The sequence below is a fragment of the Eleutherodactylus coqui genome, chromosome 12 (genome assembly GCF_035609145.1).
Source record: "Eleutherodactylus coqui strain aEleCoq1 chromosome 12, aEleCoq1.hap1, whole genome shotgun sequence".
In the NCBI taxonomy this organism is placed as follows: Eukaryota; Metazoa; Chordata; class Amphibia; order Anura; family Eleutherodactylidae; genus Eleutherodactylus; species Eleutherodactylus coqui.
In genome coordinates this window covers 123,053,690-123,071,196 of record NC_089848.1, presented here as the reverse complement: position 1 = coordinate 123,071,196, position 17,507 = coordinate 123,053,690, and the positions used below count along the sequence as shown (strand labels likewise).

The 17,507-nt window shown below is 41.8% G+C and overlaps 2 protein-coding genes across 3 annotated transcripts in view; one reads left to right on the top strand and one right to left on the bottom strand.

The window, feature by feature from the left end:
• Positions 1–17,507, bottom strand: part of LOC136586617 (macrophage mannose receptor 1-like) — a 300,895-nt gene that overhangs the window by 48,195 nt on the left and 235,193 nt on the right. The window contains exons 26-27 of the mRNA XM_066584760.1: positions 17,101–17,217; positions 14,584–14,751 (exon numbers count right to left, since the gene is read on the bottom strand). Of these exons, the coding sequence (XP_066440857.1) occupies positions 14,584–14,751; positions 17,101–17,217 (285 nt within the window). The remainder of the gene's footprint in view (positions 1–14,583; positions 14,752–17,100; positions 17,218–17,507) is intronic.
• LOC136586618 (uncharacterized) lies at positions 577–9,084 on the top strand. 2 transcript variants are annotated; one of them, XM_066584762.1, is made up of 3 exons: positions 577–624; positions 5,639–5,762; positions 6,988–9,084. In XM_066584762.1, the coding sequence occupies exons 2-3, from the start codon at positions 5,694–5,696 to the stop codon at positions 8,896–8,898; spliced, it is 1,980 nt and encodes a 659-aa protein (XP_066440859.1). In that variant the 5' UTR covers positions 577–624; positions 5,639–5,693; the 3' UTR covers positions 8,899–9,084. The 2 variants fall into 2 exon arrangements, with proteins under 2 accessions (XP_066440859.1, XP_066440858.1); XM_066584761.1 differs by lacking the exon at positions 577–624 and having other exon boundaries at positions 5,223–5,762.

Sequence of the window (17,507 nt, the reverse complement as noted above, 5' to 3'; positions counted from 1 at the left end):
GATTTTACTAAACTCCCCTATGGCAGATTCCCCCACAGACATACTGGATCTATGCATCTCAAACACAAATAACTATACAGAGAAACACATGCAGATGAGGGAGGGAGGAAAACGGTCTTTTTTAGACAAAGCCCCACCCCTCTGTGATACGTATGGGATACGATTGAACTGGATGATTGTGTCAGAGGAAGGTAATCAAATAACTAGTTGCCGTATGAGTTAACCAGAACTTCAATGAACTAATGACCCGTCTGAATATTCTGCTAACATTTGTTCAAAAGCAGAATATTTTCGACATATATGGTATGATACAGCAAGAATGACTCATAATACAACACAGATGTCGATAACTTCATGGACAAAATATTCAATATATTTTGTTGCCAATCATCTATTACGCATGTCTAGAACCTGAATAGCCATATTAGAATGACGTATATACCCATAACTGCGCAGAAGCAGATATGCCACGTAATGTAAGAACAGCATAAATAAGGGTGATCTTCAGGGAGGGGTGGGGACTCGTTTTGTTGTGGTCGATAGACGTATCGGCGTACTAACCGGATTCCTCCTATAAATCGTACCTGGAGATCCCCCGATTGCGGAGTGATGCTACAATATCCGGTGACGTATTGATGCTTATCTTTGTTACCCATGTGATCTCAATGCCTATATGTTAATTAACTATTTTACTTACATATACTAAAGAGTAAATAAACCTGTGTTTTATATTTGTCTTACTTTGAAAACTGTCTCAGACGGTATGCTTGGTAGGTATGCCAATGAGGTTAAAGAATAGCCAAAACTTGAGCAGGTAAGACATAAATTGGCGTAGTCGGCAGGATATTGTTGTCTTTGGTAAGGTTATATTACTGTATAATTTGGTATTGTGACAGTGCTTCTCAGTGCACGGGGGGGTTGCTGTCGCCATATTAGATTTTTGGCCCATTGCCAAGGGGTTCAAATGGTTATAACTTTGCTTTGATAGGTGATAGAGTAATAATAGTAAATACAAATTGATAGTCGCAGTAAGTAGTCCCTGTTGAACCCATTGGCATACTGCCAAAATTTTATAAGTTCTGTAACTTTGAGACAGGACTTGGGAGATTGGTGCCAGTTTGCACGGTTGTGTCTAGCAATAAGCGGGACCTTTGTGCAAAATTTCACCAATTGGCACGTTGCCAAAATTTTCGGAGTTCTGTAACTTTGAGACAGGACTCGGGAAATCGGTGCCAGTTTGCAGGGTGGTGCCTCGCCGTAAGGGGGACCTCTGTGCAAAGTTTCACCAGATTGGCACGTTGCCAAAATTTTGTAAAGGGGAACTCTGTGCAGAGTTTCACCAAATTGGCACGTTGCCAAAACTTTCGGAGTTCTGTAACTTTGAGACAGGACTTGGGAAATTGGTGCCAGTTTGCAGGGTGGTGCCTCGCCGTAAGGGGGACCTCTGTGCAAAATTTCACCAAATTGGCACGTTGCCAAAATTTTCGGAGTTCTGTAACTTTGAGACAGGACTTGGGAAATTGGTGCCAATTTGCAGGGCGGTGTCTCGCAGTAAAGGGGACCTCTGTGCAAAGTTTCACCAATTGGCAAGTTGCCAAAATTTTGTGAGTTCTGTAAGGGGGAACTCTGCGCAAAAAGTTTCACCAATTGGCATTTTGCCAATAAGACAACAATATGTTTAGAAAAAGAACCAAGAAAGATAAAACTAAAATCGTTCAGAAAGTAGACATCCCCGGCTGGTCCGAGGGTCCCTATGATATATTAGCTCAGGAGTTGATGCATAGTGGGCTTGCAGAATCATGGGATAGTAAGCTAAAAGATTCAGAGCCCCTCGATGTTGTTAAGGTACTCGAGGAGACCCCTGCCAAGGCAGGTGATGCAGTTCAGTTGGGTAGGAGAAATTGGGTATTGGCCTCAGCCTATAGGAATATCCATAAAAAGAAGTCCCAACTAATAAGAAAACTTAATCAGGCAGAACAAAAGTTAGCAGAATCTGAAGGAAAGAGAGTGGTGTTGGAATGTAACCAAAGGCTGATAAAGGAAAAAATAGAACATTATCAGAATATTGCAGAAAAGGCTGTTGTAAAAGTTGCTCAGAATAAATATAAGAAACGTAAAGGTAAAGTTGATAAGCGAAAGGTATCGAGAGCTATAGCTTCTGCTTCTGTGAACTGGGACCCAGATAAGTGGGATGGAGACTTATGGGATTCCTCATCTTCTTCGGGGGAGGAGGACTGGCATAAGGGGGATTGGGAAGACCCACCCAATCCAATAATTGATCCACCTGCTTTAAAACGTGCCCAGCCCATTAGCAGAAGGAAGGAAACTACTGAATATGGACCCGATACCCAGCCTATCGTAGGTCATGATGGGCAAAGGTTGCCCAGGTATGACGATCAGGGAAACTATATGTACGATGCCGATGGGAGACTGTTGGTGCAAGAAGAATTGGTGCCACATAGGCGCACCAGGCTTACCCTAGAGGATTTTTCTCAGTCAGAAGTTGATGATATACTGAGTAGATTTAGGCAAAGGCCTGGGGAATCTGACATACCATGGTTGGTCCGTCTATTTGAGCACGGGGCGACTGGGGTAATGTTGGATCCAAAAGATGCAATGAGATTTGTTACTCTAACTAGAGATCCAGTAATCAGTAGAAATTTTAGAGAATATTTTCCTAATCATCAAGGAGAAAGTGCTATTTCCCTGTTTAATATAGTAACCAATGGGTTTCTTAATAAATTCCCAACAGAGGCAGACATTCCAATCAATGACAAACCTTGGTACACTATCAGGGATGGCATTGAAAGGTTGAAGGAGGAAGCTATGAGGGTCTCATTAATTATCATCGAGCATATGGAAGATTATTTGGAGACTCGGCTGACAGCAGGAGTTAGAAATCGTTTAATTAAGACTGCACCTCCGGCTTATAAAGCCGTGATGATGACCCTACTTCTATCCATGACTAATGAGCCAATGTCTGCGGTCGTGGCTAGAATGCGGGAATTGCAAGATATGGGAAACTGGGATAGAGAGGAAAAGCGAACAGATCGTGATAGGTCTAGGAATCCTAGTTCCCAGGGGACTGGTGATTCAGGAGTGCCAAGGGTATCTCGTAGAGATATGTTTCAGGCTCTCCTGAAAGCTGGAGTCTCCAAGGACGCCATTGATGGAAAAGATACAGGTGATTTGTGGCGTCTTTATAAACAGAAGGTATTATCCAACAAAAAGGTGGATAAAAGGGAAGATTCAGTGGCCCCAAAAGCTTCTAAAAAGAGAGAGAAGCAGGTCACTAATTTAGAACCTAAGAAATTAGAATGGGAGGACTTTCAAAAGATCTATCCATGGAAGGAGATGGCTGCAATGGTAGCTACCCAAGTGCAGGACCATTTGAAGCCATCTGCTCCGCTCCTGGAGGAATCAGATTCTGATTCCGCATAGGTAGCAAGCCAAGCCCCTGTCTGGGTTAGGCGGGATGACAGACCCTACGTCCCGCTAGCCATACATTGGAAAGGGGGTAATGTCCAAAGGGTCCCAGCTTTAGTAGATACAGGGGCGGAGGCTACTCTGATTTATGGAAATCCCAAAAAGTTTAAAGGTCCAAAAGTTAATATTTCAGGATTGGGAGGAAAAGTTACTGAGGGAGTACAGACACAGGTAACTTTGAAACTGGGCAATTTGCCCTTACGTAAATACACGGTGTTAGTAGTACCTATTCCGGAATATATCATTGGCATAGATATTCTGAAAGGATTGACACTACACCTCGAAGATGGTAAGTTTGCCTTTGGCGTAAGGAAAATAGGGATAAAAGCTTGTCCAGTTACGGTGGGAAAGGTCAAAATGCCACCCGTACACATCCCTCCTGCAGGAAAACTGGTTGCTATGAAGCAATACAGAATTCCTGGAGGTCACAAGGAAATAGGAGAAACCATTAAGGATTTGGTCGATGCTGGGGTTGTGAGGCCTGCAACCACAGCATGGAACAATCCGGTATGGCCTGTGAAGAAGAGTGATGGGTCTTGGAGGATGACTGTCGATTACAGGGAGTTGAATAAACAAACACCTCCCTTGACGGCAGCTGTCCCAGACACCATTACAATTGTGGAGCAGATCCAAAGTCACAGTGGACAATGGTACGCTGTGATTGATATCGCACAAGCGTTCTTCACAATTCCAATAGAAGAAAAGGCACAAGATCAGTTTGCCTTTACGTGGCAAGGACGTCAATATACGTTCACTCGATTGCCACAAGGTTGGATACATAGTCCAACCATCTGTCACCGGACGGTGGCAGAACATTTGGATGAGTTTGATTTACCATCACAAATGCAGTTTTCACATTATATCGATCATATAATGATTCAGGGACCGGATGAACAATCTGTAAAGAAACAATTGGACAGATTGTTACATCATCTGCGAGAAAAAGGATGGGAAATAAATGATAGCAAGGTGCAGGGCCCCTCTCAGACGGTGAAATTCTTAGGAATTCAATGGAATAAGGGCCATAGGGAGATTCTCCCTAAGGCAAGGCAGAAAATCTTAAATTTTCCCACTCCGAAAGACAAGAAGGAAACACAATCCTACATAGGATTGTTTGGATTCTGGAGACAACACATTCCGCATCTGGGGCAGCTTCTTGCTCCTCTTTACAAGGTGACTCGCAAGAAGTACGAGTTCACGTGGGGAGAAGAGCAACAGGTTGCATTTGAGGCAGTAAAATAAGCCATACAACAGGCTGTAGATTTATGGCCTTTACAAGATGGTGAGATAGAACTTCATGTATCAGTTCAGCATATGTATGCAAACTGGTCATTGTGGCAGAAGCAAGGGGGCAAAAGAGCGCCACTAGGCTTCTGGAATCGGAAATTACCAGATGCAGGAGAAAAATACACTCCACTGGAGCAACAGCTGTTGGCATGTTATTGGGCCCTGGTGGATACTGAACAATTGACGACAGGACACATAGTCCTTCTAAGGCCGCAAATACCCATCATGAGTTGGGTATTATCTAATCCAAAGTCCAATCGGATAGGACATGCCCAGGAGCAGAGTATCATTAAGTGGAAATGGTACATCTCGGAAAGAGCGAAAAAAGGTGAAGGGGGGATAGCTGCCCTGCATGAAAAGATAGCTGATATCCCTCCAGATGGTCAGGTTACACCAGTAGCGCAAATGGAGGAATCCCCAGTAAAGATGGGAATACCTTACTCTGAGTTGACAGACTCCCAAAAAGAGCATGCTTGGTTCACGGATGGTTCGGCCAAGTATATCAGTGGAAGACGTAGATGGAAAAGTGTAGCCTTTAATCCAAAATTAGACAAGACGTTGGTCATGGAAGGAGAAGGTAAGAGTAGTCAATATGCAGAACTTTGTGCAGTATTCTTAGCTCTGAAGCAGGAACAAGGGCAAGAATGTCATTTGTATACGGACTCATGGTCAGTTGCCAATGGTTTGGCCACTTGGATCATGGGATGGAAGAAGAACGACTGGAACATTCATGGTAAGGAATTGTGGGGGAAAGAGCTTTGGCAAGACATAGAGGAATTCATTAGGAGTACCAAAAGTACTGTGTTTCATGTTGATGCTCATGTCCCTCTTGACTCATTGGAACGTTTATTTAATTCTCAAGCAGATGCGGCAGCATCGATTTCTGTTGCCGTACAAGAACCTGACAAGGAAAAGGAAGCATGGCTTCAAGGTACAGCTGTTTGGGCTCACCAAAAAAGTGGACACTTGGGAGAGAAGGCCACTTACAGGTGGGCACAAGAAAGAGGTATCCCATTGACAGTAGACATGATCAAACAAGTAATCGCGCAATGTCCAGTATGTCAACATGTTCAAAAACGAGAAGTGCCTCATACAGTAATGGGACACATAGGGAGAGGCCAGTTGCCAGCGCAGATTTGGCAGATGGATTTTGTAGGGCCCCTCCCTGAGAGCAGAGGATGTAAGTATATTTGTACAGCAGTAGATACATTCTCAGGTCTGATGGTGGGATTCCCGTGTAAAACAGCAACACAATGGAGTACTTTACGTACTCTGGAAGTTATTACCCAGTATTATGGGACTCCCCTGCAGATCCAGACAGACAATGGTTCACATTTTACCGGAAATCAGGTAAAAGAGTATGCCAGTAAAAACAACATAGAATGGGTATATCATATGCCCTACTATCCACAGGCCGCGGGCTTGGTGGAACGAATGAATGGGTTATTAAAATCTACCCTGAAGAAGCTCACTGAGACCGACAAATATGGTCAATGGAGAGATAATCTGACTTCTGCTTTACAGATTATCAACAACAGGCCCATCACTGATTCTATGACACCCTTAATGCGCATGCTAACACCCAATCTCAGTATAGATGTAGCTAAGGTAGAGACAATCTTGTACTGGAAAATTAATCCAGATGCGCAGGCACCTTATAGAGCCACTCCTGCCGCTGCAGGGTTGGATCTATACGCTCTTGATACGGTGGTGATAGCCCCAGGAAAGGTGAGTACTATTCCCACAGGGCTAGGATGCAAGATCCCGGAGAATCACTTCGGGCAGATAGCTACTAGATCAAGTTTTGCTCTGAGAAGTGCAGTAGTCCTAGGGGGAGTCATAGATGCAGATTATCAGGGGGAAATTAAAGTAATCATGATAAATTTAGGAACAGATCCTCTGATAATAGGGAAAAAGGAGCGCATGGCACAGCTGCTATTAATACCAGTGTATCTGACACAAATGGAAGAAGGGGTGGCCCCCACTGAACTTACTGTAAGAGGAGATAAAGGTTTTGGCTCAACTGATGTTACTAATGTAGGGGCCAAAATATGGGTTCAGAATCACCAAGGACCGCCCTCCCCGGCAGAGGTTATTGCTGTGGGGAAAGATCGAACTTTGCTTATTATGCGACCCGGAGTAGAGAAATGGGAATATGTCCCACAAGAAAAGTGCTATTTGCGGGAATAATGCTTGTTTCCTTGCCTTCTCTAGAATCACATAATCATTTTTGGAATCCTTGGCGTCATGTGTTCGGTGTTCGCAGTAGGTGATGCGTGGACGCCAGGGATCCGCGTCAATGACACCGGAAGGAATGATTATTCGTGGGGCTGGAGGAATTCAACCCGAACCAGGAAGCAAGACAACTTCACTTGTGAAGCCAACCAGAAATGTTATATCGTGAATATTACCTTTGATGGGACTATCTGGAGTGGAAATCCATTATCGCATATAAGTTCGACTTACCGTCCTTCATATGCACTGCATAAGGCAACGGGACAAATAAACATTACGTCACTTGTGAAAGTGTCCTGCTGTCAGAGACCAAAAGAGTTGCCATATCTCAATTACTCCCTGGTGATACAATATGTTCAGAATTGTACAAATACGGGAGTGCAGTTTTCATTTCCCTTAAATGAGACAGAAGTAATTACGTGTGGGAATGCAACGGAGATCGAGAATCGGGCCATGTGGGGCCAGTTCCTGGTATTCGTGAACATTAATGCTTCTAAAATAGATCCTGGACATATAAAAAGGGTTCCATCCACCTGTCGCCTGGTGGGACGAGATGCTCAAAAGACTGTTATACAAGCCTCCGTGCAGTTTCCACCCTCAAGGACTTGTCCTACCAAGCGTTCCCGTCGAGCTTGGTATGATACCTTACTCGGAGGCTACGGAGCGCTTTCTGGGACTATTAATGGTTTTGATATAGAGACTTTAGCTAATCGAATGCATAATGCGGGAAGTGGTATTAAAGATGTGCTCACATTGCAGGCTAACTGGATGCCCACTATATGGCAGCCCTTTAGTATGCAAACGGATGTGGACACAATAATGCTTGATTTGCAAGATGCATCTAATAGGTTTTCATATGAAATAAATTCTAACATATCTAACTATGTTAATTGGTCAATATGTACCTTGCAGACCATTTATCAGCAACAACAAAAGAACACACTTCAAACTATGCTCATGACTGGCAATGAGCAGGTGTGGAGGACCGTGTTCAATCAGACTATAACTGAGACTGATTGGATACAGTTGGAGGCGCAGAAAATGGTTTGCAATGATATATTATGTAAAGGGACCATATTCATATACAATGTTACTAAAAAGAATGTGATGTGTAAGTTTGTAGTTCTCCCCTTACTTATAGGTGTTCCAGAAGATATGCATTTCTGGGTACCTAGATTTAACGGGATTTATATTGATGACCAAAATAGAACTCATGATTTATCATTGTGTGATGATACATTAGAAGGGACCATATGCAAGGTCCAATCGGCTGTTTATGAACCATGCTTATTACAAAATACGATCAATGTATGTGAATGGACTGTGCTGCCACTCACTTTTAAGATGATGGTTGAAATAGCCCCACAGGAGGTATGTTTGGCAAGTAATCATCCTGTTGTACCTGGGATGGTTGTCCCATTTTCAGGATGCTTGCGAAACGTATCTGCACTTGTTTGGGAAAATGAGACCTTTGTGTTATTACCTGAACAAGACAAGACAGTGGCTGTCAATTGGCAACCACTGCCTTTAAATGTGTCAAATTGGGATCTAAATTTGACCAAATTCAAAAAGTTGTTAGAAGACACAGAAGAAGTACAGCAACATATTAAATTGCTTAATAGATCTTTGGCAACGCATATTGTAAGTACTACTGTAATAGCTGGCAAAATTGTAAAGATGGGATCGGCTATTGCTGATGCCACGTCACACCATTGGTATGACATCTTTATGGGTTATTCATCATCTGCACAAACCACTCTTAATTGGCTAATACATCCTGTTTTGGTATTGGCCATAGTTGTAATACTTTTATCGCTATGGAATTGTTTCATGGCATATAAGGTATTCTGTAGAAAACCAAAAGTTTTAATGGTATCATACGGCAAATAGTGAATGATTAAGGACCGATTGTGATACGTATGGGATACGATTGAACTGGATGATTGTGTCAGAGGAAGGTAATCAAATAACTAGTTGCCGTATGAGTTAACCAGAACTTCAATGAACTAATGACCCGTCTGAATATTCTGCTAACATTTGTTCAAAAGCAGAATATTTTCGACATATATGGTATGATACAGCAAGAATGACTCATAATACAACACAGATGTCGATAACTTCATGGACAAAATATTCAATATATTTTGTTGCCAATCATCTATTACGCATGTCTAGAACCTGAATAGCCATATTAGAATGACGTATATACCCATAACTGCGCAGAAGCAGATATGCCACGTAATGTAAGAACAGCATAAATAAGGGTGATCTTCAGGGAGGGGTGGGGACTCGTTTTGTTGTGGTCGATAGACGTATCGGCGTACTAACCGGATTCCTCCTATAAATCGTACCTGGAGATCCCCTGATTGCGGAGTGATGCTACAATATCCGGTGACGTATTGATGCTTATCTTTGTTACCCATGTGATCTCAATGCCTATATGTTAATTAACTATTTTACTTACATATACTAAAGAGTAAATAAACCTGTGTTTTATATTTGTCTTACTTTGAAAACTGTCTCAGACGGTATGCTTGGTAGGTATGCCAATGAGGTTAAAGAATAGCCAAAACTTGAGCAGGTAAGACACCCTCCCCCCAAGAACACACTACTGAATCTTCCCACCTTGGTGGATATACCAATACCGACAACTTCAACAATGGCAAAAACACAAAACGCAGGGAGTATCCGAACGCAGAAAACAAACGGCACACCAACGGTGCGTTCAAGAATAAATCAATTCTGTCACCCAATACAGGTGTCAACCAGAACGACAACATTCTCAAAAAGACCAGGAGGAGAAACAGGAGAGGCAAAAGTGGTGGCAGAAGCATCAATAAAAATAAAAGCCAACTCACAACAGAAGAAACGGTAACCTATGAAGAAGCAAGAAGTAACGGATTATTTAACATCTCCAAGCATATATTAAAAAGGAAAGAGATGGAAGTTTTAGCCAGAGGTCTTTCCTTCAGCCCCATGACCTCATCAAATTTATTCGAATTATTCGTCGACCTCAATTCCTTCATAAGGAAAATATAACTTTGAACAGACACTATCATATACAAGAATTGAAGGGAACAGCAAAACCCATGAACAAAGCAGAAACAGGAGATTTCATACTAGATGATCCCATTATTACCAATCTCAAGCCAGTGAGCAGATTTTTTCTCGTCGAATCGAAAGGAGAATATATTGAACTATTCTACCAGAAGGTTTTAAAAGAGTTCAAAGGTATGTGTGAAAGAGGAACTACAACACAACTAACGAGTGACAACTTGACAAGGCAACAAAGAATCACACTTCAGCAGCTGAAAAAGGAAGATAGCATAGTTATTAGAAATGCCAACAAGGGGGGAGGCATAGTCATCATGGACTATGATCAGTATCACGAAGAATCCACAAAAATATTAAGTGATGAATGTTACTATGAAAAGATAAAAAAGGACCCAACGGATGAAACTAAACTGGAATTTCACAAATTAATGACAGAGGCTTTTTCTAGTAACTGCATTTCAAAACCTGAGTTTAAATATATAATAGAAACGCCAATTGGTATGCCGTATTTCTATCACATACCAAAAATACACAAGGATGTTAACAAACCTCCTGGACGGCCAATAATAGCAGGAATGCAGGCAATTACAAACCGCCTGTCAGAGTATATAGACTTGCAGCTCCAAAAATATGTTAAAAATTTACCTTCGTATACAAAGGACTCGGGACACCTGCTACAGACCATTAAAGAAGTACCTTGGAAGGACACATATCTATGGTGCACGATGGACGTCGAGTCCCTATATACAAACATCAACCATGAAAAAAGGGTCAAAGCCATTGATGAAATGAGTGAAGATTTACTCATGCCCATTAAACAAAAAGACTTTATATTACAAGCCATATCATTTGTTCTGAAAAATAACTTCTTTTTATATAATGGCAACTATTACAGACAAACGAGGGGTACCGCAATGGGTACAATACGTGCCCCGAGTTTTGCAAATTGCGTAATGGGTGCATTTGAGAAACACAGATTCTCTGACCCACACATTATCATGTATAGACGCTATATAGATGACCTGTTGATCATTTGGGAAGGAAATGAAGATGATTTGAGAATATTCATCAACAATCTCACCAAGAATGAATTCGGATTCAGATTTACATACACAATTAATCCAGACAAAATAGTATATCTAGACTTGGAACTGATGTCAGAAGATCAAAAAATAAAAACCTGTACTAATTTCAAGCCGGTTGACACAAATAGTTACTTGGACTTCCGTAGTTGCCACTATAAAAAATGGAAGCTGAATATACCATATGGGCAACTACAAAGGATAAAAAGGAACTGTACAGACATTGAAGAATTTAGAAGAAATAAAGGCTATCCAAAAAGTCTGGTCGATTCAGCATATCATAAAGTCATGAAGAATGAAGAAGAAAAAGAAAGGGGAGGAGAACAAGAAAAATACAACAAGGAAGAACAAAAAGCCAACAAAGAAGGAGAGACAAATCATTTTAGATTAGCATTTACCACTAAATACAGTAGACAGTACAGCACCATCAAGAAAATCATAAATAATAATTGGTCAGTATTAAAAGAAGACCCATTCTTGAAAGACAAGATTCCGGATAATCCTATGTGTGTGTTCAGAAAAAGTAAAACTTTAAAAAATCTCTTAGCACCGTCCTGTCCCAAAAAAGAAAAAAAACATGAGTAAAAAACTACATAAAATAAACAAAAATACGACAGGGGTATTTAAGCGTGGAGAAAGGAAATGCAAATGTTGTTGGAACATCACAAATAAACGGAAAGAAGTGGAAGTGAAAGAAGGAGCACCTTTAATTATCAAACAACACCTTACATGCAAAACTAAATCAGTCATTTATCTACTAGAATGCCCATGCGGACAGAGATATGTGGGGAGGACCATAAATACCTTAAGAGAAAGGATAAATAAATATCGTAACAATATAAAAAATGGTTTTATAAAACACAGCGTATCCCGCCACTTTTTATATCATCATAAGGCCTTAGTCAGACGGGCGTTTTTTCGCGCGATTTGCGGATCGCATGACGGATGCGCATCCGCAAATCGCCCGCAAATCGCCCGAAAATCTGCTCCTAGCCGCGTTTCATTAGAAACGGGCCGGAGCTGTCCAGCGCATTGCATTCAATGGAGACGGCAATAGAGCTGTCTCCATTTAAAGCAATGCGCTGCGGGCGAGCTCGGGATGAATTGTCGGTAAGGGCTTAAATATATAAGCCCTTCCCTGCAATTAATCCTAAAATGTGTTAAAATAAAAAAAAATTGTATACTCACCTTCTGCCGAGAGCCGGAGCTCCGCGCGGCCGTCCTGCAGTGGGTGTGAAGGGGGTGTGAGTCAGACCTGCCCCCTGATTGGCTCAGCGCTGAGCCAATCAGAGGCATGCCTCACTCACACCCATTCATGAATTCATGAATGGATGTGAGTCAGACCTGCCCCTGATTGGCTCAGCGCTGAGAGGCAGCAGTCACTCACCCATTCATCAATTCATGAATGGGTGTGTGAGTGTTTTCAGCCTCTGATTGGTTAGGGCTGTGACCAATCAGAGGCAGATCATTCAGCAGGCGGGGATTTTAAAGCCCCGCCGGCTGAATAGTGCCGAGAAGCAGTTCAGGAGAACTGACAGCGGCCGCGGCTGGACTCCGGCTGCAGCGGAAAGGTGAGTATACAATTTTTTTTTATTTTAACACATTTTAGGATCAATTGCAGGGAAGGGTTTATATATTTAACCACTTCCCGACAATTCACCCCGCGCACGCCGGCAGCCCATTGCTTTCAATGGAGCGGCTGTATTGCCGCTCCATTGAATTCAATGGGCAAACATCGTTCTTCTCTGCCACAGCTGTTACAGCTGTGGCAGAGAAGAATGATTTGTCTTCTATATGTTCTCAATGGGGTCGGCGCTGCTGCCGCCGACCCCATTGAGCGCATATAGAGAAGAGAACAGGAATCGCAGATCGCAGATAGGTGCGATCTGCGATTTTTTGTTCTATAATTTATCGGACGAGCGCATAAAAAGCGCTCATGTGTCCGATACCATTGCAAAGCAATGGTTTTATAAAATCACCGGACGCATGCGCATGCGCAAATCGCGGCTAAAACCGCCCGTCTGACTAAGGCCTAACAGAGATTTCAAACACCTTAAAGTAACACTACTTGAATCAATACATAGTAAATCCATCCAAAAATTACGCGAAAAAGAAATGTTTTGGATTTTTAGATTGGACACACTAGTACCCAATGGACTCAATGAAGTATTGGAGAAAATCTAGTTGTAGTCTTTTTATGAATACCATGATGTATATCGTTTTATTAATTGTTTTATTAATGTATTAGTCTGTATTAACACTTGCATTTTATGATAGTAAATATTTTTTATATTTGTCACATTTATTTATACTATACTAAATTATATGATTATATCTATTAGACATGAAAAATCTGAATTACTAAGTACTTCAGCATCACATGTATGTATACATATATCATTTTTATTCCTTATATGTGGCATTCAACTCAGAAGTTTGCAAGGATATCCCTCTATTATATATATATATATATATATATATATATATATATATATATATATATATATATATATATATATATATATATATATATATATATATATACACACACACTTTATAGATAGCACTAAGCACTTTATTCCTTATAAATACTGCGGACAAACCAAGATGGTTTTTATGTTATTTATTTATTTATTATCATATTAATCCAGCAATCCACGCATGAATATAAAGGAGACTTAATGCAAGTTCATCATAGTAATTTGTTGTAATGCTTAAATTTGATTCTGGTATTACAAATAGTAAGTAACATTCATTGTCTTCTTAGTCTCCATGGTAACGCGGCAGGACCTGGTTTTCCTATGTAATGGGATCACGTGATCCCGAGTCACCACGTCGGTGACGTCATCACGCCAGCCCACGTCAACACGCTAACCCACACTGCCACTCCATAGAGCATACCAGGAGGAGTGTCCCGGCAAAACATTCCCCCACCGTGACTGAACGTAAGCACGTCACCACGATGGGCGGGGTGACACACAACGCTACCGCTCATGTGACCGCGAGGTCACATGTTCCCTCTGTTCCCGGAAGTAGTTTCGCTTTCACTTCTTTCTCCCATACCCTTCATACTGACGCCGCTCGCATGACGTGGAGGTCACGTGAGCGTCGCCTACCCGGAACTTCATAGAGAAGAATGCCACATCACAAATGTAAGTAACTATATAAGGATGCAATGTGATACATTTTTTGTTATGTACTTGATAAAGTCGCTTGCATGCGACGAAACGCGTTGTACTTAAATAAACCTTTCAGACAATATTGCAATTGTCAAAACCCGGTTGATTGTTTGAGACAGCGCAGGAGGATTTTTTTAGTTTTTGGAATTCCCAAACGTGTTGATGTCCTGTGTGATTTGTTCTTATCCTTACTTTAGACATAAGCTTTACAATAATGTGTCTCTAGAATTAAAAAAAGTTATAGTTTTATATTTACTTACTTTTTAATGTCTTACATATGTACCCTCTGTATAAATAGCAACTTGCGATATCCCATGTTCCTTTTTTGGCATTCATCATCAAACAGTTTAAAGACATATCTTTATCGGGTGCCTCATTGTTCCAGTTTACAAAGTCCACGGGTGTATTGTCCAACCAAAGCCACTCATCTAGAAACACAAATACAGAATATCCTACTTAATACAAAGTGCCCATTTCAGGATATGTTATATGTTGTAATATACAATGCATCAGGATGCAGTTGTAAACTACTGATGGCTGACTCTTAGGATTGTCCATCAATAGTAGATCAGCAGGGGTCTGCTGCCTGGGACCCCCATCCACTGATCAGTGGTTTGCTAGGCTGGTGTCTTCATGCCCTGAGCTGATTTTTGCAGGAAACAGACAGTTCCATTCCCACTACAGTGGCCAGATGTGGGATTACACACCAAGTTCCTATTCACTTCAATGTCAACTTTACCTGTGATACAAACCTTCCCCATTGCAGTGAGAATGGAGCCGTCTGCACAGAGCACAAGCACACCAGCCCGACAAACAGCTGATCAGTGCTTGGGCACCTCTAGCTCCGTGTGCTGAGCGGCCGGGATCTCTGCAGCGCATGCACAATAGCTCCCGGCCACCATTTACTGCTGTGCTCTGCTGTTTCCTTGCATAGAAGGGTATCTGTGGAGTACAAACAACAAAGACTTGTTCACACTGCTCCAGAGCTTTTCTATGCAAATAAACAGCAGAGTGCAGAATATTAGCTGGCAAGGGCTCTGAGGGCAGTCCCAATACTGGAAAAAGTATTCTGATTCTCACTGTATAATGTGGCCTAGCAGCTTCTTATTTTCCAAGTCATAGCCCTACAATCATTAAATAATCTTGACATGATCAACCTTAACATTGAAATCTTGCTCATGCCTAGGCTAAAATCTCAGTCCTAGCCTGGCATATGCACAGTACGTCTGAGAGCCAGCTGTCCCCAGCAGGGAGTGCATTGCGCATACACCACCCTAAGAACAAATGACGCATGCGTGAAATTTTTAAGAGTTATAACATCATGAACACCTGCTGATTGCTGTCTCGTAGGGGAAAAGGCAGAAGCACTGGACAGGACTATGCAGGGAAAGCCATAGCACTTGCTAGTATTGGGACCACCCCTGGCACCTGCCAGCTAATGTGCATATTAGATTAAAGGGATTGTGCCAAGTTATTAAGTTATTTTCTATCCACAGCAAAAGGGAAAACTTTATAATTGGTAGAGGTCTGACTACGGGGGCGGCCACCAATCCTGAGAATGGGGCCCATTTGGTCTTGAAGTGAATGGAGTAGAGGTCATGCAGGCATGCTCCATTCACTTCAATGACAGTGTAGAGAGGTATAGGCTGGGATGTAACAGGCATGTCTTGTTCAAAATATGTGTTATATTTGCTCTGCCTGGAATAAAGCTGTCCACCTCCTAGCACTATGTGCACGTTCCCTTGTCACTTGGTAACCAGAAGCTATATATATGTGGGTGGTTTCAACTCTCCAAGAGAGAATGTGAAAGTTCAAGAAGCAGAGTGTACTAAAATAAGGCTCTCCCTGAAAACACTGAAAAAAGGAAGAAGTTTCTCCTCAAAGAGGAGCGAGGCGAGTGTAGTCTTCAGGTTACACAGACACCAGACCACCAGCACACCGAGAGAGTTCAGACAAACGAGCATCTTTTCAAATAAAGATGTCAGTTTACCAGCATTATAGAGGCTCAAGATTGCTTTGGAGAGGCACCATGTCACCACAGCTGCAACCAGGAACTTACCTGGCGTACTCCTCTGACTACACCTGTGTTCCTGGTGTTGCAACAACTGGAGGATGATACAATTCCAACTGACCCGGAGGTGAAGAGCCACCTGCAGGAAATGGATCTACCAGGGAGGCCTCTCTCCTCGAGCCGTGACTTAGTTCCAACAGACAGTCCACTGATCTTAAGCCTGTCCCTATTTTCTCTGGCATTTAGGCTTTAAAACAGCACCAGAGATTACCCAGTAGAAGACAATCTCTGATTCTGTCTTTGAAGTGAATGGAGCAGTGATACTCCTGCACGATTCACTCAGGGACCAACCAGAGCCCCGTTCCTAGGATCGGTGGGAGTCATAGTGGTCAGGCCCTCATCCATCACAAAGTTATCCACTCTCCGGTATGTAGGGGATAACCTTAAAATTTGGCACAACCTCTTTAAGCTTCATTTCCTCAGAAGTGAAGAGTGTATAAAGGGGAACAAAGGTATGTCTCCACCTGTGTGTAACTGCTCTACCAAATGCTGGCAGCGGTTTGGAGGGCAAAATTTTGATGATTGAGTCCCTTTAATGGTTTTCACTGGAGAGTGACTTTATGAATTAGATATTAAAGGACACATTAGTCCATTGTGCAGAATAGTAAAAACAACACAAGGGAAAGGAGTGAGGGAAAAGACAGAAATACAGAATGATCTGAATTACGTGTTTTCTGATGAAATAGAGAATGTTCTGATACTCTACCTTTCACGTTCTTGTAAAGTCCAATCCAAAAATCTTCTTCCTGGTTTCTGAGTAACTCAGTATGATAGAGAAGGAAATCCAATTCGGTGGAATCTTCAATGGATGTTAAACTGGCACCTAAAGAATTCACATACTGAATAATTCTGTTTGCTTGGAATTTCTGTTCCTCTATGGATATGATATTACACAACATATTCACCCATCTGATGCCTCATTAACCCATGAGGAACAAGGCAGTTTTATTTTTCCTCCCGGATTTTAAAAAAATTATAATTTTCTTATTTTTACATCGATATTTCTGTATGAGGACTTCGGTCTTCTGGGCTAAGTTGTATTTTTCAGTACTACTATTTAATATATCATACACTGGAAATCACTGCATTAGGATCAGCTGGCGCTTGACATCT